Below are 25,851 nucleotides of genomic sequence, written 5' to 3' on the forward strand. Positions count from 1 at the left end.
TAGGATGTGAACAGAAGTGGTCTGACTGCAGTGTCCTTGTTCTTAAATGCCGTGCACACTGCCTGCTGCTGCTCTTGGTGGTGGTGGTGGTGGTGGTGATGGAGTGTGTGTATAGTACATACTGCATTCCTTTCCTCTCTAATTAACTTATTTTTTTCCTGTTTCTCCTTATTTTTCTTTCTACCAGCATTTAGGGGCATTGTCTGTGTCATTCATTTGAGTGTAGAATATCTTACTAATGAGATATTTCTTCTGGGTTCTATCCCAGAAGAAGCTATTGATATAAGTCCAGGAGAGAATTGTTCCCAGGCCGTGGTCTGCCACGTTGACCACATTGTACTAGGTTGGTCATTTTGGATTCATCTTAATCATTATGAATTTCTATGTTGGGGAAAAGTCAGAAATTTCTATTTAGTCTACCAACCCATCACAAGGCACATCTAATTTTTAAATCTTTTGCTTTTTCCTCCCAGTACTGGTCTCTAAGTAGCTTGTAAAAGTTTTAAATCCACTATTTCTAATCTCATGGGAAATTGTTCCTACTATTTCAAGAGAAAACATGCATATGAAATAATAATTGTTAAAAAGAGACCAGAGAAAGACTTTTTGAAAGATCTGTGGTTTTGTCATTTAGATGATGGCGTTCAGCAATGTAATAGCCACAGTGTTAATCAGATGAAACATAGAGAGAGCGTCTCGAAGGAGCCCTGTTTCCCCGCATCAGGCAAGAGAGGTGGTCTGAAGGAATCTTTGTTATAGATGAGGGGGCTGAAGGCTTTAAAAGGTAAGCGACACACCAAAGACACAGGTGACAGAGTTACAGATTTGCAGAGCTAGGAAATCGTAAGCAAAGGGGTCAAGAATTCAAGTGTCCTCCCTGGAACTGTGTTTCCTCCTTTATTGCTGTGCTTTGCATAACTGGAGAATGGAACTTGAGAGCTCTGAAGGACTCCACCAGTTCTGAGGCATGATGTCGAGTAGAGAGACCACTGGTCTGGGGCTGAGGACGCCTAGGTACTCTTTCCAGCCCTGGCGTCTGCTCTTGGTAAAACCATGAAACCTCCCGGACTGCATCTGCTTCATCTGAAAATGCAAGGCTCGCCTGAGAGGAGAAACTGGTCTCTCTTATTACCACATTAAAAGACGTTCATAAGAAAAACCCAGTGTCTTGTGAAAATATGGAGGGTACAGTGAGCATTGTGGTGCCAGGGCTCTTGGTTTGCTGCGAAAATTCTGGCAGAGCTCTTTCGGATGCCTGCCACACAGGGCGTACTGCTAAATCACTGTGGTGGATGAGCTCTGAGTGGCATGGTCAAAGTCAGAGAGGCTCAAGGGCTTTTTACCTCAGCTTGACCCCATTAAACCCAGTGGAGGGTGACTTTGGCCACACGCAGCAAAGGTGTTGGCTTTGAACCCGTCAGGGTTCTGAGACTCTTTCTCCCCAAGCCGGGGTCAGGCAGGATATGAGATGGGCTTTATTTTCTGCAGTCTGCATGAGGGGTCTGCCAGTCCAGGGCATGGCATGTGACATGAAAATGCTAAGAGGCACATCTGGGGCTCAGCGACACTGATTTTACTTTACTTGGTGATGTAAGGAAAAAGAGCACTGAACTTGAAATCAGAAGACTTGAACTCCAGTCCTGAACTGTCAAGTCACCTTGGAAAGTCAGGTAGCATCTTGGGACCCGTTTTCTCCTTTCTAAAATGAGAGTCCTCAATGGATAGTTCCAAAGTTTTCTTCCAGCTCCAGCAATCTGAGATTTGTGTAATATTAGAACTTTATGAGACAAGCCATCGGGTTTCTTACGGGTCAGACTACATCCCAGAGACAAATCAAGCAATATTTTTTATATACCAAACCTTGGTGGGCCTTCCAGGGGACTAGAGTCTGACGGGCAGAGCTTCTGAATATGGCAGGCACTTGACGTTGGGCTTTCTGATAGAATACTTGAGGATGACATTTTTAGAGAAAAGCAGAATAGCTGTGGCTTCTCTTAATCTTATAGTTTAATCCTTTACTGAGGATTTATACATGGAAGCTCTGAGGTTTTAATTAATATTCAAAATTGACAAAGTACAGCCAGATCCAAAGGTAGTTTTCTTACTTTCAGGTCTTATGGGAAGTGAAATTGATTAATATGACCATTTGACCTAGTTTATCCTCCATAAGTGGAATGCAATTTCCATTCCTCTCATGTGTTCCATTGACAATTTGGTCTTGTTAAATGTAGTCATCACACTTTTACTCACTGAGGTCCAAACTGAGGCAAGTTCCTTGCCTTTAGATAAATCAGGCTAATGTATTCCTTTTTCTGAATATTTCCTACTATATAACCTTATATTTGTGTCCTATTTTATATCATTTTTCTACTCCCTATTTCATGTGATCATCACAACCTGATAAGCTGGAGGTAAAAATGGTGTTTCCGTCTTAAAGAGGAAGAACTCAGGTTCAGGGCCAAGGTCACAGGTCTAGAAGTGACCACACTCCCAATTATTTTTTCACACGTTTCATTGCCAGTGAATGGATTGGTCTGTTCTGCTATTCAAAGGGCATCCTTGCTCAAGGCAAGTGTATATTTGCAAGCTCCTCACTAATAGCTAAATGTTGGCACGTCCCAGGGAATTACTCAGAAAAACACAATATGAATGATTAATCTATACACTGCTGAAGGATATGAATGATTAAAGGATACTTTGGAGAAGAGTATTTTGTGTATTGTCATAACATTTTATTACTATTTTTCATAAGTAAAATATATGAGAAATGCCAACACAGAATAAAATGAACATGTAGAACTGGAAGAGGGTGAACATCCCAGAGAGCAAAAAATATACAAGAAAGTTCAAAAGGATCAGGAGCAGGAACAACTAGATAAATTTAACTACAGAGCAGTTTCCCCTGAACGTGGTTTATTTTCTCAGCGTTTGACTGTCTCGGCTTATCCACTCAGTTCAGTGCTGTCCCCTTTCAGAGAAGTCATCTTGAGAGGCTATATACTTACTCCATTCGTGGTGCTTATTACTTACACGATTTTAGAACTTCTCTTTTATAATTGCCTTCTGAAATGGACACTTCCTTTGAAATACTCTTAATGGCATTTTAGATAAAGTCAGAATTATTCAGAGCCATGTCTGATGAAAAGAAGGGTGCTTAAGCCAGATAATTTATTTCCCTCCCTCCCTCCCTTCTCCCTCTCCCCCTCCTCTCTTGCGTTCTTCCAAAAGAGAGACAACTTATTTTTTTTACATCTCCTACACCTTCTCTGAAGACGTCCAGAAAGTACGCTAAGTAACACCGTATTGTTGTAGTAAGAACATATTTTCCAAGTCAGTTATGTTGGGTTCTTAAATTCTGGTCTGTTAGTTTAAACTATTTTGTTTTGTGCTTTTGTAATTATACTCCCTGAAATATAGTTCTCTATGCGACTTTAGTAGGAGTGTTGAAGTTGTAAACCACAGGAGACCTAATATCACATTCTCACTAGTGATGGGCTAGGGCAGGCAGCACTGAGCTGAGAGGAGGAATAGCACAGGGGACAGAGAAGACGCTGTGTAGAGCCTTGCACTGAATCAGGGATGCTACACTTTTACCTACTGGAAGTGTCCAGAGAGCATGGCCGGGGGGTAGATAGAGGGAGGCAGCTGAATCCACGGCACAGGGTAACCACATGAAGGAACCAGGGATATTAAAGATGCTGTGGTGAATGAGAATCAGGGTGGGGTGGTAGAGAGGACATGGGACTGGGAACGGCGCTTAAAATGTTATTTCTGCTCCCGATTAGCTGGGGAACACTGGACAAATATTTTGACCTCTCTGTGCTTCGGTTCCCTTATCCATCAAGTTAAAATTATAGAACTAAATGAGCGTATGGTTTTTTCAAAGACTAAAATTTATTTTATAAGGAATACATAATAAATATCTTCAAGTACTTGAAGAGCTCCCATGTGGAAGAAGCATTAGACTAAGACTATATAATATCTAAGGAGGAGACCAGGATCTAGAGGTTGTAGGGGAGCAGATTTCAGCTTTAGGTAAAAAAAGAACTGCCCAACAGTGATAAGCTCCCCGTCAGTGGAAGGATTCAAGAACAGCTGAGAGGGTTGGTTTTATGATGTAGAGGGGAAGCATAAACTGCAAGAAGTAAGTGGACTAATTGATTATGAAGGTCTCTTCCAATTTTGAGCTTCTAGGTACCTCTACTCTTTTGAGGTCTGTGTTCTTGATTGCATTTGACCTGGGCATGATAGGTTGACAACTCCCAGGCAACTCTAGAAGCGAAAAGGAGTCCATGAGGATTTGGTTCACAATGCCTAGTCACCTCCAGGATTGCGTGAAGGAGGTGCATCCCAGCAACCTTGTTGCTTAACCTGATGTTACCTGGAAGAATCAAAGAAGAGGCTCACAGCTTTGCTGAATAAGACTTAAGAGAGGAGCCTTTAAGCTGCCTCCTGCACATTCGTCTTCTGCCCTTCAATGCAGTAGGACACCATGGTTGGTCAAAGTTTTGAAGCCCTTTAGAATGCTCGGGACAATCACAAGATACCCCTCTGCTTCTCAGCAGAGACCGGTCTCACAGCAGCTTCAGGCGCAAGGCTTCAGAGTAGCATGCCATGTGAACACAGAGCTAATCATTATTGATTCCTTGAGCCACGATGGTAAAGGGACATTAATTACATCAGCACAGTTGCACTGATGCAGATGGAACGAGCACACCTGTGAGAATTCCCAGTGAGGGAGCTTCATCAGTTCAGAGCAGCCAGTGGGGCCATGGGGTGAGCGGGGTGGGGGTGGGGGCGGGCGGGGTGGTACAGGTGTTGGAGAGGAAGACAATTCCATTGGTCTGACTATTCGAGTTTCTGCCAATGTATGTGCCTGAACCTAGAACATTCTGTGAAATGTCTCTCCCTCCTTCCCCGCCCCCCACCCCCCACTCCTGCTATCTTCCATTCCCTATAAAAGTGCAATAGCCCTGGTTTCCAGATGCATCTTCTGGAACCACATCCCTGACTGCTGGACTCATCTTGCAAAGTATGGGCTCTGCAGGATCCTCGCAAGACTTCCAAAGCGTATGTGTGTCTCTGGGAGGCGGAAAGACCCTAAACTCCAGCCTTTCTGAGCAGGAAGTTGTCTTGGGGTGCTCCTGCTCCTGTGTCTTGTTTCTATCACCTCCAGTCTTAATCCATCTCCTTTTTTGAATAATAATCATTAACACTTAATGACGGTTTACTCTGTACCAGGCCCCCTGGTAAGCCATCTCATTTAGGCCTTACAAACCTAATAAAGTAGGCTCTTTATTACCCCATTTTGGGCAGATCGTGAAAAAACTGATGTGCAGAAGGCTAAATAATTTGCTCAGTCATAGCTGCAGACTAAATTCGAACCCAGTGCCCTTATTTTAAAGTTTTATATTATCTTTTCTTATTATTCCTATTATGTGAAAACTTGGATGGCTGTATTGGATCATCACACGGGAGCCCGAGGGATACAACTTCATGTGGTGTTTGTATAGCTGTCTACATGTCTACCTCCAGCCACCTTTTCCTCTCTCTTCCTCACTATCTTGTTCTAGCATACCTTCTTCATAGTTTTAACCTTTTTATTTTATCTTTACAGGTATCTGATCAATGTCACTTTTGAGGGGAGAAATCTGTCCTTCAGTGAAGACGGCTACCAGATGCACCCGAAACTGGTGATCATCCTTCTGAACAAGGAGAGGAAGTGGGAGAGGGTAGGACATGTCTTTGGCAATTCATGAGCTAAGTAGAGGGGGTGGCGGTCGGAAAGTTTGCAACATGCTGGAGGAAAATGGCTCCTTGGTTTTGGTGTCTGAGCCGGAGAGCAAGAGATCAATACTTTGAGAACACAGGGGAGGCCATTTCTCCTCATTTTCTTGCCATTTTGGTCAATCAAGAGATGATTTTCCTTATGTGTTACCATTTTATTGGTAGCAGAGCTGTCTGAAGCATGACTTTGTTTTAATGGAAGAGTGTGCATGCACGCTGTAACACAGTTTGGTGGAGAAACCAAATCATGGTACAACTGAGAAGTCGTGTTCTGCACAGTATGCTGGAGAGGCCTGGGAAGCCTAATTATGAGTGCACAAGTTTGGATTTCCTGTGATTGGAGGTTTGCCACACAAGGCTCTTCTCAGGATGGCTTCCACTGCCAGCTGATCACAGTGTCTGAAATTCTACCAATTAGACGTTAATTTACATGGATGTCAGACTGCCTAGGTTCAGTTCCCAGCTCCCCTACTCACTAAACTGTCTATTTAGGACCTTGGGCAAATCTTTTAACTTCTCTGTGCCTCTGCTTCCTCATCTGAAAAATGGGATTAATAATAATAGTACCACTATCCCAAGGTTGTTATAAGGATTAAATATGTTAACATACGTAAACGAATGAGAAGTGTGCCTGGCACATAGTAGGCACTTACTAGGTATTGGCTTTTATTATTATACCTGATTCCTAGTTAAATACCCATGGCCCTGAGAGTAATTTCATCACTTGTGTTCCCGAGACCGTTCGACAGGGCACTTGTGCCTTGAGACGCTTTGCTGAGAAATGGTTTCTCAGATAAATAAGATTGAGAGATGCTGTCTACTGTGTCTTACTCTGGGAGATTCTCAGAACATATTAGCATTTGAAAGTCCAGAGGTGTCTTTTTTTATTGAGGTATAATTGACATATATTGTTATACTAGTTTCAAGTGTACAATATAATGGTTCGATATTTGTATATATTGTGAAATGATCACCACAGAGAGTCTAGTTAACATCCGTCACAGACATGGTTGCAAAAATTTTTTTTCTTGTAATGAGAACTTTGAAAAGCTACTCTCTAAGCAACTTTCAAATATGCAACACAGTATTGTTAACCACAGCCAGCCCGCTCTACATTGCATTCCCATGACATTTGTTTTACAGCTGGAAGTTTGTACCCTTTGACCAACCACCAATCAGTTCTCTCTCTCTACAAGCTCGATTTTTTCTTTTTCTTTTGTTTTAGGGTCCACATGTAAGTGAGATCATGCAGTATTTGTCTTCCTCTGTCTGACTTACTTCACTTAGCATAACACCCTCAAGGGCCATCCATGTTGTTGCAAACAGAGGTATCTTATAGCAAAGAAACATCTTTAATTTTATTTAGTCTGACATTTCCCCAAATGATTTTATCCCAAGACCCCTTTGTTCATGAAATCATATTCTGTGAATACGTCAAGAGAAACCTTGATTTACGGCAGTTTCTGCAGGCTCCTTGGGCCAGCTGGCTGAGAACAGACTTCAGGATGTTAGTATGGCTCTGACTAGAATGGAAACCAGGCAGTATATTTCCAAAGAGAGTAACCAGGAAAAGAAGCCAGAGATAAACTTCTTGAAATTCACGATCTTGTCACAGAGAGCCGTGGACATGTGGTTATGAGGACGCTCACCTGTGAAACCGGATGTGTGTGTCTCAGGTGGTGGGACCCAGGGCCTTATCCTTCAAACCAAAGACCTCAATCAGTCGTGTGTTCCTCCTATCAGGGCTCAGCTATAAGGTTGACATGATGCCCGGGGTTCTTGATTGAAGCTGCCGCCCCTCCGCTGTGTTATCATTTGTTCCGAAATGGCTGTTCCCTGGGCTTCAGCTCTTCCCCCCAATCAAGCTGCTTTTCACTGCTGCTGTGGAGACATAATAATTCAAAAAGCATTCTGGGGCCGGCGTGTACAACAGGCACTTCTCTATATCTCCAGAAGAGGAGTTATTAAAAACGAATGCTTCATACGTGGATCAGAAGACATCCAGCTGGGGGAGATTTTATGCAGTAGACTCGTGATTACTGTCTCAAGTATGGGGCCTCTCACAACCGTCCTGTCTTAAAGAGACACCACTTCCCGTCATTTGTGCTGCCGTCTCCTCCTTAGGCTGGAATCTGAGGCCTGGGACCCCCCCACCCCTTTCCACAACTAGGCCCTCCTTCCTGAGGGTTGGGTCCCTCCCCTCCATATCCATTCTACCTTTACTCTAACTCTTGAATGTATCCCTCATTTTTTATATGACCCAGGAACCATGTGGATAATTTCTTAAATGGGCCTCCCTCTCTCTGAAGCCCGCTTTAAACCATTCAGATCAGTCCTGGACATGATTTCTGGAATGCTCTTCCCAAGGCACAGTTCTGGTTATGTTCTTTCTCTACCCAAAACCTGCTCAAAGCTTCTGCGGCTTGTGGATTTGGGCCCAAACTCTCCCTGTTCTTGCATTCTAGGCTCTCGTCTATCTTTCAACGCCCGTCTGCTCTTCCTCACTTTTGCCGTCTCACCATCAAGCTACACTGGGCTCCTCTCTGTTCTGAGAAGGTGCCCCTGTATGTCTTGCTCTCCATTCAGCGTGTCATGATGTTTCCTTTTCCTGGAATGAATGGTCCAATTATACAAATCATAATCATCCTTTGAAGCCCAATTAAAATGTTGCTATCTCCTTCACTGATCTTTGACTGAGATACAATTTTTCCCTCCCATATCCCCTGTAGCTTTGGTCCGTATCTCTGTTGTAGCACTCATCACATCTGCCTGTGTTAGAGTCGTGTGTGTGATGCTTCCAAAGGGCAGAGGCTGTGTCTTTATGTTACCGTGTCCTCACAGCAACCTAGAGGAGCGTGTTGCGTAGCTCAATAAATGTGTCAATGAATGAGAACCATTACATAATACGAGAGTCTAAAATCCATCATTAAGAATCCAAGTTTATGCTATTGCCCTTGATACAATAGCTGAGTTTTTTGGCAAGGGGAGATAAAATCTTTAAGTAGATTGCGTTTTCATAGATCATACTTTAAGTGAGCTTAGGGAGCTTGTTATTTAAAGAAATTCTGTGGGTAATCTTTTGATAAAGCATTTTGGGGGGACTGGGATCATAGAATAGATCATTTTCATGCCGACTTGGTTAGATCAGGGAATATTGCCAAAGAGAGATCTTCAGTGTTCCTAGGTTCACGAGCTGCACAGCTGCCAAACTTGGAAGCCCTTGTGGTCAGGGAGGGGCTGCCAGGCACAGGTCTGGGATGTGGTAAAATCAAACTGTGGGGAAGTTGTACCTTTTCTTCCACTGTCACCCTGGCCCCCAGAACCCTTCTGCATTCTCAGGACTCCTAGTCGCATTCCAGAAGGTCCCCAGTGGTCCAGGGAAGATTTAGACTTCAGAGAGGCGGGCCTCAGGGTGAGGATTCTACAGCGAAGAGACGGTCACTGGGGAGATAAGCAGAGAGTGAGTCAGTTTATGGAAGAGGCGTGGGCTAAGAGACAGGGCTCCCAGCTTCTAGTGACACCCCCAACTCGCTGTGTGACCAGCTCTTTTCACTGTTCCGGATCTTTCTTTCCTCGTGTCTAGAATCATGGCATGAGATGGGTCCTTTCCAGCTCTAACTTCTGAGATTATATATTCATGCTGCAAGTAAACAGGAGCCTGGCATGGAAGCGGGTGAGAGCTGGAGCGTGCAGAAGGAGCCCAACTTTGCTTTTAAGGATGGTGGCTCCCAGGACATGTTTGTCACTCTGGTCACTGAGAACATATCATCTCTTCAGAAGGCCTCCCCTCATGACCCAAGCTGATGTAGCCACCCAGTCAGGTTTCCTGTCATTTTCTTCACTATACTTGTTACTGGGTGTTTTGCTTATTCGTCTGCTTGTTTGTTGGGTTTATTGCCTGTCTTCTCACACCAGGACGGATGCTGCATGGGCGCAAGGTCCTAGTGCACCTCAATCATCCTGACACTTAAGAAGAGTGCTTGGCTCAGAGGGACCCCTGAAAAGATAGCTCTTAAATAAATGAAGAATCCGTATGCCTTCGAGGGTGAGAGTAGTGAGCAGCAGTGACCATTCGCTTCTACCTGAGACTCTCCGGCGTAGACTGAGTGGTTTACTGAAAAGCACGTGAGAGCAGGTCCATTTCCTTCGGAGTGGGTGCTTCGAGGACCAGCGAGGGGCTCAGGTCGCCTTCAGGAGGCCTCATCTCCAGACAGGCGTGTCCAAACTGTGTTCAACAGGAGGCCTCGGGCGGAGGCAGACTCATTAAGCTGTCAGTATGAACCGTGAGATGCGATTTCACAGTATTCCTTCAGGTTTTTACAGAGTAGTCGCAAAGCTGCCGTCTTATACATTCGGTTCCTTGCAAAAGACTTGAAGTGGAGGCAGGATAGTCCATGGACTGAACACGGTTTTGGAAATTGGGGAGAGCCGAGTTCAGTTACCCACAGTGCCATTTGTAAGCCTTGTATACAGAGCAACTGATATTACAGGGGTCTATTTCCATTTTGCAAAATGGGGCTTTACATAGGCTGTTATACAGATTAAAGGGGATTTTATAGTAACCAACTATAAAGGTGATAATAGTAAAACCAGTTAATAGTGGCTGCAGCATAGCCAGGTTTCAACAAATATCAATTGGTAGTCCCACCCTCCTTGTATAATTTTTAAGGTAATAGCTGCACATGGTAAAAAGTCAAATGATGCAAACGAATATCCAGTAAAAAGAATGTCCTCTTATCATCTATGATCCTTGATTCCCCAAATCCCTTCTCGGAGCCATCATGGCTCTCCATGTCTTATGTATTTGCTCTGAAAATACTCCAAGCATATACAAATTTTCTGCATTTATTCAACTTCCTTTTTTTTAAATGAATCGTAAGTGCTTTTGTGAACCTTTAATGGGATCCTATATAAGTAGCCCCTAAGAAGACATGGAGGTGGGGGGGCTAGAAGAGCATAGAGATCTTTGGATCAGAATTACATTCACAGGAAGCCAAGTACATATCGCTGGTATGCAGGAACATGAAGAACATTTCAAGAGGAGCACACACACACATGCGCACACACACACACAGAGAGAGCATGGTGAGTTGGAAAGAATAGGGGATGGTGAAACATATTTGTGTGCAGAGTGGGTTGATTGGTAAGTCTCTCTAAGAGGGGGACAGATGCATCCACTTGCATTAAAAATAGTCTGGCACAGAGAAGCAGCTCCAGCAAGCACTCTGGCTTCTGTCTTTATCAGAGCCTCTCATGATTTGCTTCATTGCTACTGCTCTCTGCTTCCATTTAATCGTTCCTAAAATGGGGATAATAAAAATGAAATGCAGTGGGGGTGTGTTCTGAGTAATGACTTCAAGAAATGATGATGGTGCATTTTCAGGCTGTAAGATGTAAACAGACCTTAAAGGGACTGTCTGGTTCAGAATCGCAGGACGATACGTATGGTTTGCCTCTCTGCTGGCCTTTCCCCCAAAGACACCAGAGGTGTATTTTAGAAGCCCACTCCCTCTTCCCTGCCTCCACCTACCGGAAAACACCTTTTATTATGTAGATTAAAACATGCTTGATTAGTCTGGGTCTTTCTTTGGGCTCCCCAAGCCCGTTATCACCTTAGGCTTGCAGTTCTTAGAGATGACAGCCACATCTACCAGTGGAAGAAGGGTTAAAGGTGCAAGTGGTTGGTAGGAAGTGCTGGGTCCGTAGTAGTATTTATGAATTAATGTATGGATCAGTGAGAGAGAGGAAGGGTAACCAAACTTGTAGAAAGAAGACTCCCAAGAGCCGCCTCAGCAGCAACAACATCACAAAACAGAGGGCTCCACCAGCATCTGGAGCCTGGGATGAATGAGACAGGTTAAGGGACACTTCCAGTATCCAGGAGACAGCAGTAACTCCAGGCTTGGATGCTCTGTGATACTGGTACCTGAGGACTAGAGTGATCATATTCCAGAGTGATCAAGTTGATGATGATATGACAGAGGTCGTCGATTGCTGCTGTGGCAGATTCCACTTGAAAGCCACTGACTCACGACATAAAACAGCCTCTCCATCCCCTTGCACTCGCGCCTGCATGTGTGCACACACACACATGCACACACACACACTCTCATCACAGACAGACTGACAGTCTGCTCACGAACACAGGAACCACATCTGTGTGGTTTGCCGCTAGATGTCTGTGCCCAGCACAGTGCAAGACAGTACTCAGAGGCCAGGAAATACTTGGTGATGCCTGAACACACTTGCCTCAACTGCATTCTACCTCCCGCCCCCTGGGGGAGAGGCCACGGGCTCTGCACGTGCCCTCCGTACTTACAGAAGCTCCACCCGACGTCAGGGTGCTTGTTCTGCATCTCCCAGTACTGCCATCTGACCACACGCTCTTTTTGCTGACTTTGAGCTGCGTACTAATGTGCATCATTGGATTCGGGGGTTAGGAAACAGGATCCATGGAGAAAGGCTGTGGGAATTGGGGTCATGGAGGGGAAGAAGAAGAGGCAACCAGTTGATGACTTACTCTCTTTAAATGCATGAAGAATTATCGGACCAAGCGTTGAGATCAGCTGTTCACTTTCTCCTCCGAGAAACAACCAGAGTAAGAGGGCTTAAGATCAAGCAGAGAGGATTTATATTAGCTATAGGGAGAATTTCTTCATAGAGGAGAGTGTTGAATATCAGAACTGTTAACCACACCAGGGGCTGACTTTGGAAGAACTAAAAATTGGGTATGTCTTCATGGCTCTGTAACGTGCAGTCCTGCACGAGGAGCAATGCATGAGCTCCAAGACTTCGAGAGTTTTTTCCCCTTCCCCTTCCCCTCCCTCCCTTCCCTTCCTTCTCACATGTAACGATTGAGCACCTACTGTGAGCTTAGTGTGGCTCCAACCAAATTAGTATTGGAGTTTTCCTAGTTGCTGGGGAAAAAAATAAGTATTGCAAGGAGACTGGTGCTTATCGTGACACAAAATGTCTATAACCTAACATGCTTTTGAAATCTGACTGTTTGTTATGTTCTAATGGTTGTTCTTTCATGTCACTTGGTTAGTAAAGACTATATATATATATATATATATATATATATATATGACAGTGGCTTACAGACAAGGCCTCTGGATTGCACGCTTTTGGTTGTCTTTCCAAGCTGTGATTATCACAGACTTTCACATCCAGGTGTTCTCTTCTTTGGTTCCCTCAGCTCCAAGAGCCACGGCCCACCCACACTCTTTGCCTACACCCTTTTCCAGGGTTCTGGAAAGTAACCCCTGGGGGCTAGCCCGTGGGGTGGGAAGGTGTGTACTTAGCCCTCAAGGTCTCCACACCCCTGTTAGACTCAGTCCACAATGTCAAGCTGCTAACCCACCCCAAGTACATTTATAAAATAATTTGAAGAGCAGAGCAGGATGTATTGGGGGAATAGACTTCAGAAATGTCATTTCAGAAAGGTGGTTGTCTTCGTGTGCTGTCATCAGCCACTGAGTGAAAATGATAAAAGGACAAGATAACCTTGGTTGACTGCTTTTGAAACCTATACCTGCTGATGGGGGAGAAAAGCAGTATGGAATTTGGAGACAGAAGTGCTGGCTTAACCTTGACTTAAGGAAACACGGTAAAGAGCAAAGTGTCCCTGAAGCCAAAAGATGGCTTTCATCCACCTTGTTTAAATTTTATTGAGATTTTTATTTCCTGACAGTTGTCTTTGGTTGGCTCTTGAGTCCTCTGAACTATCTTTCTAATTCTAGGTTATAATGTTTTTCCAGTAGTGGTATTGAAGAAATAGTGGTGTAGAGGTTACAAGGCTCTTGTATTGATATACAGGTTAAAAACAACACTTATGATTTTCTTATTATAAAGGTACTTGGTGCTTATTAAAGATATTTGTGGGCACAAAATAAAATTTACCCATTTACTTACCTACAGAGAATTAGCATTCACATTTCTTCTGTTTCTTACCTGATGCTTTTTTTCTGTGCCTACGTGTGTAGGATAACACAATACAATGTGATACAATAGAATTGGAAACAATATATGAACAGTTTGCAATCTTCTTCTTTCCCTCACTATGATATTGTGTCTTTTTTCTTATTTTATTGATGTTATCCAAAAGCATGAAACTTAATGACTGCCTCATATTCCAATGGAAAGATGTATCATACTTCTTTAAACTGATTCCCCATGATTAGGCATTCATACATGTACTCCTAGAGACCCGTACTCATATGAGAACAGTTTCAGAGTTTTTGATAATCCAACTTCGATGCCATAAGATTGATGTCCAAGGTGACAAGGTTTGATTACATTTTTGTTGTTGTCTAATGTCCCTAAACATTCAGAATGACATCCCTTAATTCGAGAAGCTTGGGTTATATTAATTCAGTAACCAGGAGTGGATACACATGCAGTGGGTGTGGACGGCTCTCCTTTGTGATTTCTGGTCTGCTGGGAGTCCCAGAGGGTTTTTCTCTTTCTAATCTCCTGCTCCTCTAACTTTGCTGATAAGAATACTTCTTTTTTTTTTTTTTTTTTTGGGGGGGGGTACACCAGGTTCAATCATCTGTTTTTATACACATATCCCCGTATTCCCTCCCTTCCTTGACTCCCCCACCTCGAGCCCCCCCCCACCCTCCCTGCCCCAGTCCTCTAAGGCATCTTCCATCCTCGAGTTGGACTCCCTTTGTTATACAACAACTTCCCACTGACTATTTTACAGTTGGTAGTATATATATGTCTGTGCTACTCTCTTCTTATCTTTGGCAGTTAACAGCACACAGAGAATGGGGTTGGTCACATGGTCTGTGTCTTCAGTTTTCATCATGCTGGGACCATTTTCTTGAGAGTTGGAGGCTTGTAAAATCAGGCCCATGTCCCCCAGGAGCCAGCAGGGCTCATGCTTGGTGTGACATCCTTTCTAGTGCTGTTCCATTCTCTATGCCCTGTGACCCAGGAAGAAGGGAGGGTGATCCCCTTCTTTCACCAGTCAGCCAGCACCTGGCTGACTCACACACCCACAGGCAGATGCGCCTCAAGACTGTTGAGGCCATTATAGCAGGAGCTACTCTTTTCATACCTTGTGTTTTCCACCAAACAAGCTACTTCGTGCATACATTAATAGCATATTAACCTTCCCTGAGACCTGAAGCTGGACATTAAAGCTATAATATCTGAATGTCCTTCATATACAAGCATGCCTCTGTTGACCTACCATCAGGAGATCTTCTGCTTTGAGCTTTTGCTACAGTGATCATGGATTTGTACAAGTCCATGCACAATCTCTCTCTCCACAATACCTACTTATGAGAGCTGGCCAGGACCAGGGTAAAGTGATTCGTGTGCACAGAGAGAGAAGCACTTACCTTGGCATGTTAATTCTGCTGGTCAGCCTCCAGGACTAAGATGTGAAAGGACGTGTTGGCCAATTAAGAGAATAAACTGCCTTTAAGAATAAAAACTATTAATAAAAAACATGAATACAGACATTCCACAACAGGCATGGAACTCAGATTATTTGGTGTGATTTTATTTTTTTTTTCTGTTAGAATGATTTCTGTCCATAATTTGGTGAACATTTCAGTTCATTTTGAGGGACAGAGAGACAAGCTCTTGCACTTTCCTCCAGCTCTCCCTCTCTGTGATCATGTGACCCGTGTTCTCTGCTGCCCATAAAGGCTGCCCATTGCCAGTTCTACAGGCATTTCAGGTCTGAGCTCTGTCAGCTAAGTGTTCTGAAGGTTTAAACTTAGAGTAAATCCGTGCCAGGGAGATGATGCGAATGAACGTGTGGTCTTGGGGAGGCAAATCAAAGAGCAGAAGAGCGCAAGTAGAAGGCAGACATCAGGGAGAGAGTGATAGACCCCAAGGAAAAGAGGACCATTCTCCACCGCTGTATTTTCCAAGTGCACAATATTGCCTATTTACACCAAATTCCACTAGATATCCTTTCACATTTTTCTACTCTAAGGGCTGGGTGTATGGTGTCTTCTAAGATCGTCCACTTTGGCTTTTCTCGTAATAATGTATACCATTTTTTTCACTCATGCTATAAGGAGGGGAGCTTGCTGGCCAAGGAACAGAATGCTACCTCTTGGGTAGAATTTCTAATGGGTATTGAAGCCACCTCAACATTCTCTGTATAGAACAGTGGAAAAAAAAATCTCTTCTCCCTATGGGGTCTGAGAAAGATGTACAATTTCTAGAACAGAGATCAAGGGATCTTAGGAAGATTTGGCCACTAGTACATCTGACATTCATATGGCCTGTTATCAGCAATGTGGTTTATGGAGAGTTTTAGCATATATGATCTAACTTTGATTCCAATGAAAGTTTTGGGAAGTACTTGCACAGGTAAATAAACTGAAGCTTGGGAAAGTTGTATGATATGCCAAAGTCATACACTTAGAAGTGGCAGAGCTGAGTGTAGATATTTACCTCTGGCTCCATTTATATCCAATATACTTTTTGCCTTGATACACGGAGTATAAGAACATAACTAGACTAATGGGATCAAAGTGTAGCAATACCAGGGGGAATAATTTTGTAGACCAGAGGACAGATCACACCGTGGAAACATGTGAGTGCTATCACAGGAGAGTTTTTTTGTTTTTTGTTTTTTTTTTATTTTTTGGATGTTTTGTCAGGTTTTTTTTCCTCAGATCTTTATTGCAGTATAATTGTTTTACAATGTTGTGCCAGTTTCCGCTATACAACAAAGTGAATCAGCTGTATTTATACACGTGTTTTTAAACAAAGTGTTCAGAAATGGTCCTGTACCGGACAAGGAAGGAGTTGGCCCAAACTGTGACTGGCTGTTTCAGTGTAATATATTCCTGAGAGGAACACAAAATGAAAAAGTAAGGGAGGGCGGGATGGAAGGAAGGAGAGAGGCAAGAAAGATGAGAACAACAGAGAAGCTTTTCTACATCCCTACATCCTTATATCTTTTCACTATTATTAAACACACACACACACACACACACACCTAAAAATACATGCATACACACATACATACCCTCTTTTTTTCAGTTAGAGCAAGAACCTATCTCTTCAAACTGTGAGGACAGAACACGTTTCTGCCAGTAGCAAAGGCCACAGCTACCTACAGAAACAGCTGTCTAGGTCCTGATTGTATAGAGGGGATTTTCTAGCAAAGAGTTCGCTTCTGCATTAAAAGCTCTTCTAAAATGCAGCCACCATGGCAGTGATGTTGAGGCCATGCAGCCCCATTGATCAGACACCTGCAGGAGGTGCAGAGAAATGTCAAAACACCAAGGGAAATTTAAAATAGCTGACCTACAAAACAGACCTCAAATCCTAGCAGGAGAGTGACATGAAATTTTAACTTTGTTTTACATACAACACAATCAACCAAATATTTTATGAGCTCAACTAGCTAAGAGAGAGGAGTTTGGGGATGTGATATCAAACTAGCTGAGGGTTCATTGAGATAAATACATACAAATATATAAAAGAGAAAGCAGAAGCAAATTCAATAGCTAAGACCACTGATCCTCTGTGAGTCACCACTGCCACTTCAGTGTTTCCCCGAATGTGATCATGGGTTTCACTGTGTACATGAGTTAAGAAGGATGAGTATTTTTATTTAAATAATCTATTTATCTTTATAGTTATCTTCTATCTTTGACACATGACACTTGTTTTACATTTCCAGTAATGATATGAAATTTTTAAATAAATATATTTTTTAAAAGGTTATTTCTTATGTTAAATTTAAAATGGTGTAGGTAGTGCACAGATGTGGCAAAAATTGGTACAGTGGAACTCGAATGACTGAAATTTGGGAAATGCTTCCAGAGGGCAAAGTGTGTTCCTGACCCCGATGCCCAAGTCACAGTAGTCTAGACTGACCTACCTTCCCATCCTGTTTCCTCTTCTCTCTGCGTTTAGTCTACACATCACCCCTTCTCCAAACCTCTTGTCTTTTTATGCCTACATGCCTTGGCTTATACTTTTCCCTTAACCTTGGATTCTTGAACTTATCCTTTGAGGCATAGTTTAAAAGCTAAGAGGCATCGTATCTTCCTCACCTCTGCCTGACACAATGATTCATCCAAAGCTGTATAAATAGATGTTACTTCAACTTTCTGTGCTTCCCTTTCCTCATCCATAAAATGGGAAGAATGGTAGCACCTCCTTACACTGTTGCTGTAAGGATCAAATAAGCTTTAATTCACTTAAAAATCTTAGCACAGTATCTGGTGTATAGCCGGTGCTGTGCAAATAGTCACTGTTCTTTACTTGAACATGTTTTTCCTTCCAGTTTTATTGAGATATAATTGACAGCACTGTATAAGTTTAAGGTGATTTGAGTTATATACATCATGAAATGATAACCACAGTAAGTTCAGTGAACATCCACCATCTTGTATAGATACAACATTAAAGAAATAAAAAAAATCTTTCTGGTAATGGGACCTCTTAGAATATACTCTCAACAGTTTTCATATATATCATATAGCAGTGTTAATTATATTATCGTGTTGTATGTTACATCCCTAGTACTTATTTATCTTATAGCTAGGAGTTTATACCTTTTGACCACTTTCATCCAATTCCACCTCCCCCCACACCCTGCCTTTGGTAGCCACAAATCTGATCTCTTGTTGTAAGAGTTTGTTTGTTTGCTTCTTTGTTTTTGAAGTATAATTGAACATATTTTAAACCAATTTTAATACGACTGAAATTGGGATCTAGAAAACAAGAAAGTGAAGAAAAGTGATCCACATACACACATATATAACAAGGTTGGATCTTGGCCTTACTCACTGGAAGGAGGGAACTAGAAAACAACACATAGACTCCTTGACATGCCTGATGATAAATTGGCAATGGACACGCTTTCTTCCTTTATCCTTAAACAAATTTTGCACAGGGATTTTTAAAAAATGAGTCTTATTAATAATAAAAGAATGGTAAAGTCCACAACACAGCACAGCAGTCCATGCTGGGCTCATCGCCCCCAAATCAGGGAATTAAAAACCAGTTCAGCTTAGATTTAGGACATTGTGGGTTCACAGTAACCATTAAACAATAACCAAACCACATTAGGCAATAGCAAGCATTCAGGAAACCTCCTAGTGTGTCCTTGTGCCTTTTGCTCTTCTTGGCTTTTGTTTCATTGTAACAAACCACCGCCTTGTGGTTGATAGTAAAGAATGGCCAGTCTCCCCTTTATGGCTTCCTTATTGTGAGGCGGTAGATTGGCCTACAGGCGTTAAAGGAATTCTTCCCACAAGGGATGGTGGTTTATGTCAAAAGACACATCCTAGTCAGGGTTGAATATAAAGGGCGTGATGCTGAAGTGGGGAGTGAATGATAGTAACAATTGACCCGTAGCGGTTTACAGTTTACAGTGGTTCTCAAAGTGTGGTCCCTGGACCAGCAGCATTAGATCACCTAGGAACCTATTTAGAATGTGAATTCTCAAGTCCCACCCCTGAAGCTCTGGGAATGAGGCCCAGAAATCTGAGTTTTGATGTATAAAACACAGGGACAGTTTACCCCAGACATTTCCTTTTCACAAGGAGAAGAGAAATATCCATTTAGTGGATATTTAAGACGGCCACTTTGTCACTCTGTTCTCTGTTCTCGTTTTATTTTCCAGCCATTTACTTGGAAATAAATCTGACTCTTTATCCCTCCATAAAGTTGAGGATAGAGCCAGAAGTCCACCAAGGAAGAGTTAAGGCCTGTACCACTCACTCCAGGAGAGTCTGAATTGTCTGTGGTCTTCAGTCACCGCTACAGAAACTCCAGGATGTTAGGCTGATTGGGTGGGGTTATTCATTCAGGTACTTGAGGTACTCCTTACGTGCCAGGCACTATTCTAGGAGCTGGGGAAACAGCATTGCATAAGACCAACAGATTCCCTGCCCTCAGGGAATTAATGTCTTGGCAAGGAGGTCAGACAACAAACACATCAACAAATAAGTAAATCTCATCACTTCAAATGGCCTCAAGTGCTATTAAGGTGGTAACAGAGGGTATGGTGGTTCTCAACCACGTGTTGCCAGCACCCCCAAGGGGCTTTTAGAAATACCAGCCCCCAAAGGGGCTTATTTAAAATTTCTTATTTTAAGTAAGATGACCGTTAAATTTCTAAGGCTGTATGTCCAACAGCTGTTAGAAATGTAACTGGAAACTTAAAGTAAAAACCTTTCAAATGATCCCCTTAGGTCCTCTGCTTAAACTTGGTATAGATACTATGTTGAGATTACAGACCTACTTCCAAGCAGCAGGGGAAATGGGGGTCGTATTTGATCTTCCATTTTCCCATTACTACTAGATTGTAGAGAATTGGGATATGAATTTTTATAATTTCACACATTGGGCTGTGAACATGCCGCTATATATGCTTGATTTTCCCAAAGAATCAGGAAGCATTAACCCTCTTTGTTGAGTAAGAACTGCATTTCGTGAGTCATGTACTCTCACCTGCTGTCCCGAGTGAGCAGGACGCTCTTTTGCAGCTATTGTGGCAATTATTTCATTCCCTCAGTCGTCTCCATTTGACCCTGTAGTCACAATGTGACCCTGCACGAGGACCTGGTGAGAATGTTTAGGAAAGGTCATAAAACTCGCAGTCCACAGGCTGCTTTTGGGTCGTAGACATGTTCTATGTGGCCCAAGAATGGCGTATTTAAGGTGAAAATTGGCTTTAGCACTTACAAATTTAGAGATTACCTTAAAACTCCAGGTTTGTAGATTCCTAAAAAAAAAATCAGGAGAGTGGCCACGCTGGGCTCACAGTCTGCTCGGGCTGAGGGGTAGAGCCTCCTTTGGATGGAAGACATGCTGTCAGTTCGATACAGCCCTCCAGGTGTGCCAGCGCTTTATTAACAGTCTACCTAGTTCCTACCATCATTGGAGCCTGCAACTCCTAGAACAGGAATGAGTTCAGAAAAGATTCAGTCCTTGCTTAAAAACAAAAACGTATACCTTGGAAAAGGGTACATTCAGGATTAAGGGCTTGGGTGAAGATGGAGCAGACACAGCCTCTTGATTGCTTGCTGCAGTTTGTCTTGTAGTCCTTAGGGGGCAGCTGAGAATTCTGAGCGCTGTCTTAAAAGCATCAGCACACAGGACAGACACAGTTCTGTATTGTACCGAATCCCCAGATTGACCTTAGAATTGTAGAAGCCAAAAGATACTACCTGTCTAAAGGGTTTTCTATTTGTCAGACAATAAAACACAGAAACATAAACCTCTAATGTCTTTAAAAGTTTTAGGCATGTGTGAATTTGTCTTTTTTCTTGACAAAGTAACAAATAATTCTACCTGGAGTAATATCCTGGAAAGGCTTCTTAGACGTGAGCTTTCAAGGGGAATTTGAATGATCCAAGGGCACGTACCTGGCAAAGAAAGGAAGGCTTTTGCAGAGAAAAATCTCAGCCAGGAGACCAAGATAATGAAGGAGGGGGCAAATGAAAGGAAAGAGACGTGTGGAATAGGAAAAACTGAAATCAGAAATGAAGGTGGGGAAAATGTCACATCTTTCGAAGAGAAAACTGACCGCCATTAGAGGGGGAGCCACAGTCTGAGTGTAGAGAGGGCAAGATGACCCCAGTCGTGCTCATCTGATGAAGCGAATGCAGAGAGAAAGGGGGAAAGCAGAGGCAAGAAAAAAGGAGGTTGAAGTTGTCCAGGCAGGAAAAGAGCCATACTCAGATGAGATTCTGAGTGTTCAGGATGTAAGGGAAGGCCAGTTCATCATGAAAGTAATGACAGGGATCTCTTGATCTCTGTGCAAGTGCGAATAACTAAGGAGGTAAGGGGAGTGCTTGGTCTCTTTCTGCCCTGGAGATGTGGAATTTTAGGTTCCCCCCACCCCACCCCAGAAGTGAGAGACACTCCCCCTCGGAATGGAACTTCCTATGTCCAAAGAATGACAATGAGTACATAGCATTTTCTTCTACTCAGCAAAGCTCAGATAAACCTTTCTTCTTGGATCCCCATTGGCATTTCTTCTTTTTGTGTGAAAGCAGAATCTCAAAGTCCACGAGAAGGCATTGCTTTTCCTTCCTGTATCATCACTTTTATCAGGCAGCTTGAGTTCAATTGAGCGAACATATACTGAAGGGTGTTCCTATGTAGGACCCTGTCCTGGGTGCTTAGAGGAAATAAAGGTAAACAAGACACTGTGTTTTCAAGAAGTGTTTGTCGTTGAGAATATCACACAGGTATCATATAGGGAAGAATGTGACGGTGGTAGACAAATTCCCACCTATATTTTTATCCTCCAGATGACTTCTTGGCTGCTTAAGATTATGCTTAAGTAAGAGCCTTACTTACGGAGGAGGAACTGTGGTTTTAAAAGTATTGCGCACAGAGTTGTGAGGATCTCTTTTTCAGAACCAGAGGAATCTCATCTCATCTTGAGTAATAAACCTCTCTTTTATGTAATGATATTTATTATTTATGTCTGAGCCAAAAGTACAGTAGTTGTTCATTGAGAAAAAGTTAATAGACAAAAGCATAGAGAGGGACTTCCCTGGTGGTCCAGTGGTTAAGACGTCGCCTTCCAACACAGCGGGTGTGGGTTTGGTCCCTGGTCAGGGAGCTAAGATTCCACATGCCTCATGGCCGAAAAACCAAAACATAAACAGAAGCAATATTCAATAAATTCAGTGAAGGCTTTAAAATTGGTCCCCATCAAAAAAATCTTTTAAAAAAAAGCATAAAGAAAAAAAAATTCACCTCAAATTCTACCACCTGGAGATAATTTCTGTTTACATTTTGGTTTCTATCATTCCAGTCCTTTTTCCTCTGTGCTCTTCTAGATTACAAATGTGTTTTAGAAATGTAAGGGCATATTTTTATAAATTTAGGATAGTATTATACACCCTGTTTTGTAACCTATACCTTCCTTAAACAATATGTTGTGAATGGTATGCCACAAATATATATCATTAAAATATAAAAAATGTAAATATGATAGAAAATAATCATTAAATATTGATCAAGCCATTAATTGATCTATTATCTATTTGTATTCATCTATTTATCACATAAATTTTAGTGCGACATATTATTTCATTATTTAGAAACTGTGTACATAGATGTATGTTACACCATGCGCCGCGCCGCCCCGCCCGGACACAGAAGGTGCAAGATCTTGGCCACAGCTCATTGGTCTGAGCAAGCTGACAGTAGGGAGGCTGCCCTTGTTGGCATTCGCCCCCTGCATCACTCACCTCCAGGCGACCTGCTGGAGGGGGGACGCCAACAGGTGTTCCCGAGAACACCAAGACACCTGTCCATGTTGGCGCTTCCCGTATCTCTGAATGTGAACTCTGCTCCTTCTCCAAGCAAGCATGGCCCTCCTGGGACTGACGTTGTAGTTGCAAATCTGTCTCTTGGTGCTCTTTCCTAAATGCCTTTTTAAACATGCTCAATAATAGATGAGCACCTGGGCCTTTCTTCTCGGAGAGCTCAAGCGGTTTTTAGAACATGAAAAAGCTATTTGGCCCTTTAGGGCTGAGTCCTGGAACATCCCCAGTTCCCTGGGACACCATTTAATAACCACTCGCTCCAAGACAGCAAGTGGTTTGCCCGGTGGGTTTTGTTGCTCCATTTCCTCCCCGAGTTACTTTCTCAATCCTGGCCTCAACTTTCACAAGGTCTTTGAAACCAGTCTGCTGGCGTGCAAGTTCCCCATCTCTTTCCCTGTTTTCTTTCTCTCCTCTGGCTTTTCTCTGCTGCCTGCTTCTAGCAGGATGTCCAGACTCGATTGACATTAAATTCCCAGAAATAGGCAAGTCCATTCCATTCCCCTTGCCCTATTGTCTTGGCTCTGCCATCAATCTGCTGGATGACAAGTCACTTCAGATCCTTGGGCTTCGAGTTTCCACATCTGTAAAGCAAGAGGGTTGCATTAAATCCCCAAGATCTTCTAGTTCAGACAATCTGTGGTTTCAAGTACATGTTTGGATTTTTTCGCAGTGTTCTGACTCTGGCATATTTTTAGTGACATCTATTTATTCATTAATTAGTTATAAGAATTGCTTATTTTTAGAACTTCATTTCCTAGATGGGGTGGCTCTGTCATTGGTTCCGTGGGCTTTATTAACGGCTACCTTCTGGGATGGGGGCTGGGAAGGGAAGTTGAATTTTTCCGCTGTCCTGCTTCTCTGGCCTTTCTAGTAATTCACGAAATAACAGTGGAGGGCAGGTTTCCTGGCGACCTGGTTCCTGAGCACTCAGGGAAAAGCCTTGACTGTCTGTCTTATACAGTTTGACTATTCGTGTCACCTTTATGGAAGTGACATGGGTGGCTAGAGTGAGGCAGTGCCACCTACACATCAGTGTCACAGTTACACATCGCAGACCACCAGAGCTCCCCACCCCACTGGAAACCAGCCTCTTCTTATTTTTATTCAGTGTTTCTGGATATTGTCTTGTAACTGATCGTTTATCTCTTTCTCTGCAATCCCTTGCTTCAACATTAGAAATAACTTACAGGGTTTTTTCTTTTCTTTTTATATTTTGAAGTCACTGTTGTATTCTGGGACTAGATTGTATGTGCCTGCTCCTGTTTACTATTCATTTGATGAATTTTTAATTAGTGCCTGCAGTGTGTTGGATACTGTTCTTCAAGAAAGGAGTGTGAGGGAAAATGGACGGATAGATGGAGAAAGCAAGAGAGAACCGAGGAAAGGGTGAGCACTACAGGAGAAGCTAGAAAGGGAGGAAATTTCTCCAAAGGGGTAAGGAATAGTGTAGACTCCAGCCCTGGCGGAAAGCAAGGGAAGTGAAAAGAAGAAATCAGAAGATCTGGGGAGTCAAAACCCCATTTTGTGCCAATTCTTCTAAAGAAGATTCTCTAAAGAGACAGGAGCCCTGGCTGACAGATAACAGCGTTAGTAATAGCTTTCACTTCTGTAATATGTCAGTATTGTAGGCCAGGCACTTTTCTAAGCACATAGCTTATGTTAACGCATGTTAATCCTCACAACATCCCTGTGGAACATTATTTAAGACAAAACAACAAACCAAAAAATTATGAGGCCCAGAGAGGTTTACTGGCTTTCTGAAGGTCACACAGCTAGGAGGTGGAAGATCCAGGATCTGGACTGTGCAGTCAGACTCCACAGACAGTACTGCATGCAGCACAGGAAAGATCTGGTCCCACTCACATTCCATGCGGGGCACGAGGGGGGGCAGTACGGATTAATGTTCTAGCTTCTAAGTGTCCTGAGGCCTGTTTCCTTCGCCATCAATTCTAGTAGCTCTGAAATTCAAGCCTCATGCTCCATGTTTGCCAAAGGTGCCCAGCATGTTTGCTTTGGCCTCAGGCATTGGGTATAATCATTGCTGGTCCGGCTGTGTGGTTCTGTTCTGGGCCGAGGCAGGTTAGGAGAATAAGCCTGAGAAAAGAGGAGACATATGGCCCACAGGTTTGCTGGTACGGAGAAAAAGAAATGAGAATTGTGTGGGTTTTGAATACCTTGAATATCTTGTGCCTGGTGGTTTCGTGTAACTGACACCCCACTCGTTTCTAACCTCTCCATGTTTCTCAAGAGTGTGGTCCAACTAAGCAAGTAAAACAACTGGCCCAATTTAGGGAATTTCTTGTTTGTTTCTTTGACTCACAGGGAGAAAGCTGTGGAAACCTGACATTCCCAAATCCATTTCTTCAGTCAAAATATTGTTCCTCATTTTTCCTACCATCGCTGATGGTTAGAAGCCTCTATCTCTCTTATTTGCAGACCTTGAAGGAAGTAGCCAGAACCTGGGCCAGAATGTCATCCTCAACTTGAGAACTGTTCTTAAGCCTCAGACTGGGCTTTGCAGAACTGGAGGCAAACCTAGCCTCACGTCATTGTAATTGCCATGGTAACGAGTGGACAGGGATGCGAGGACCTTAGTTATCGGGACAGTTTCAGCCCAGAAAAGCAAAGCACACCAGCAGGATGGCCAAAACCAGACTCCAGAGCCTTTAGCAGTTTCAGCCACAAAAGAGAACACAGTCAGCACTTGTTATCTACAGGAACTCAGCGAAAATGAAAATAAACTGTCAGAGACAGAACCAGTTGACTCACTGGCAGCAAG

At 43.0% G+C, this 25,851-nt stretch overlaps 1 protein-coding gene across 1 annotated transcript in view; it reads left to right on the forward strand.

The window, feature by feature from the left end:
- The window catches only part of GRIN2B (glutamate ionotropic receptor NMDA type subunit 2B), a 298,073-nt gene that overhangs the window by 184,555 nt on the left and 87,667 nt on the right, over positions 1 to 25,851 (forward strand). The window contains exon 3 of the mRNA XM_057702074.1: positions 5,618 to 5,732. Within this exon, the coding sequence (XP_057558057.1) occupies positions 5,618 to 5,732 (115 nt within the window). The remainder of the gene's footprint in view (positions 1 to 5,617; positions 5,733 to 25,851) is intronic.

This window comes from Hippopotamus amphibius, chromosome 12, assembly GCF_030028045.1.
Source record: "Hippopotamus amphibius kiboko isolate mHipAmp2 chromosome 12, mHipAmp2.hap2, whole genome shotgun sequence".
NCBI classification, from domain to species: domain Eukaryota; kingdom Metazoa; phylum Chordata; class Mammalia; order Artiodactyla; family Hippopotamidae; genus Hippopotamus; species Hippopotamus amphibius.